The sequence below is a fragment of the Parus major genome, unplaced genomic scaffold, assembly GCF_001522545.3.
Source record: "Parus major isolate Abel unplaced genomic scaffold, Parus_major1.1 Scaffold522, whole genome shotgun sequence".
NCBI lineage: Eukaryota > Metazoa > Chordata > Aves > Passeriformes > Paridae > Parus > Parus major.
Genome location: NW_015379410.1, coordinates 22,322 through 23,681, shown reverse-complemented (window position 1 = coordinate 23,681; position 1,360 = coordinate 22,322). Strand labels below are relative to the sequence as shown.

Genomic DNA, 1,360 nt, shown 5'->3' with positions numbered 1-1,360 from the left:
GGCAGGGACAGAGCCACCATCTGTGACAGGGACTGGCCAGGCAGGGACAGTGCCACCACCTCTGACAGGGACAGTGCCACCATTCCTCGTGGGGACAGGTCTGGCAGGGACAGTGCCACTGTCCCCATCAGGGAATGCCCATCCAGGGACGGTGTCACTGTCCCTCGAGGGGACTGGTCGGGTGGGGACAGTGCCACCACCTCTGACAGGGACAGTGCCACTGTCCCTCGTGGGGATTGGTCTGGCAGAGACAGAGCCACCATCTGTGACAGGGACTGGCCAGGCAGGGACAGTGCCACTGTCCCCATCCGGGAATGCCCGTCCAGGGACAGTGCCACCACCTCTGACAGGGACAGTGCCACCATCCCTCGTGGGGATTGGTCTGGCAGGGACAGTGCCACTGTCCCCATCAGGGAATGCCCATCCAGGGACAGTGCCACCACCTCTGCCAGGGAGTGCCCATCCAGGGACGGTGTCACCGTCCCTCGTGGGGACTGGTCTGGTGGGGACAGTGCCACCACCTCTGTCAGGGAGTGTCCGTCCAGGGACAGTGCCACCATCCCTGTTGGGGCCAGGTCAGTGGGTGGCACTGCCACCGTCCCCATCCGGGAGTGCCCATCCAGGGGCAGTGCCACCCTTGGGGACAGACACGTCACTGGCAGTCCCCCCATCACGGACACACCCAGCAGTGGCAGTGCCACCATCCCTGACAGGGACTGCCCTTCCCGGGGCGGTGCCACCACGGGGGACAGGCCTGGCAGTGCCACCCTTGGGGACAGGCCTGGCAGTGCCACCCTTGGGGACAAGCCGGGCAGTGCCACCGCGCCCTCCAGGCCCATCACGCCCGCCCGAGTCAGCGTCATCAGGGATGGCAGGACGGGCAGCAGGGTGGCACTGCGGGGACACAGCCAGGCCGGGTCACCCCTGGGGGACACGCAGGGACACACGAGGGCGGGCACAGGCGTGGGGTCCCCTGCGTCACACCAATAAAAACCAGTAAAAACCAGTGCGGCTGTGGTGTCCGTGAGCCCGGGCACTGGGAGGGGACACTGGAGGTGGGGAGGGGACACGGGGCACTGGGAGGGGACACTGGCATTGGGAGGGGACACTGGAAGAGGGGACATTGGCACTGGGAGGGGACTTTGGCACTGGGAAGGGACATTGGCACTGGGAAGGGACATTGGCACTGGGAGGGGACACTGGAAGAGGGGAGGGGACACTGGAAGAGGGGAGGGGACATTGGAGATGGGGAGGGGACACTGGAAGAGGGGAGGGGACATTGGCACTGGGAGGGGACACGGACAAGGAGGAGGACAACCCGTGCCACCCCTCCCGGCTTGGTGACAGCGACAGCCGAGGC

The 1,360-nt window shown here is 66.3% G+C and overlaps 2 protein-coding genes across 2 annotated transcripts in view; both read left to right on the top strand.

The window, feature by feature from the left end:
* Positions 1–1,360, top strand: part of LOC107199240 (phosphatidylinositol 4-kinase beta) — a 15,288-nt gene that overhangs the window by 4,742 nt on the left and 9,186 nt on the right. The gene's annotated exons all lie outside the window — the stretch shown is intronic.
* LOC117243804 (probable GPI-anchored adhesin-like protein PGA18) lies at positions 6–1,006 on the top strand (the record flags this gene model as incomplete). The annotated part of the gene is made up of 2 exons (XM_033511723.1): positions 6–287; positions 327–1,006. Coding segments are annotated over 2 exons (946 nt in total), but the record flags the coding sequence as incomplete, so codon positions are not given.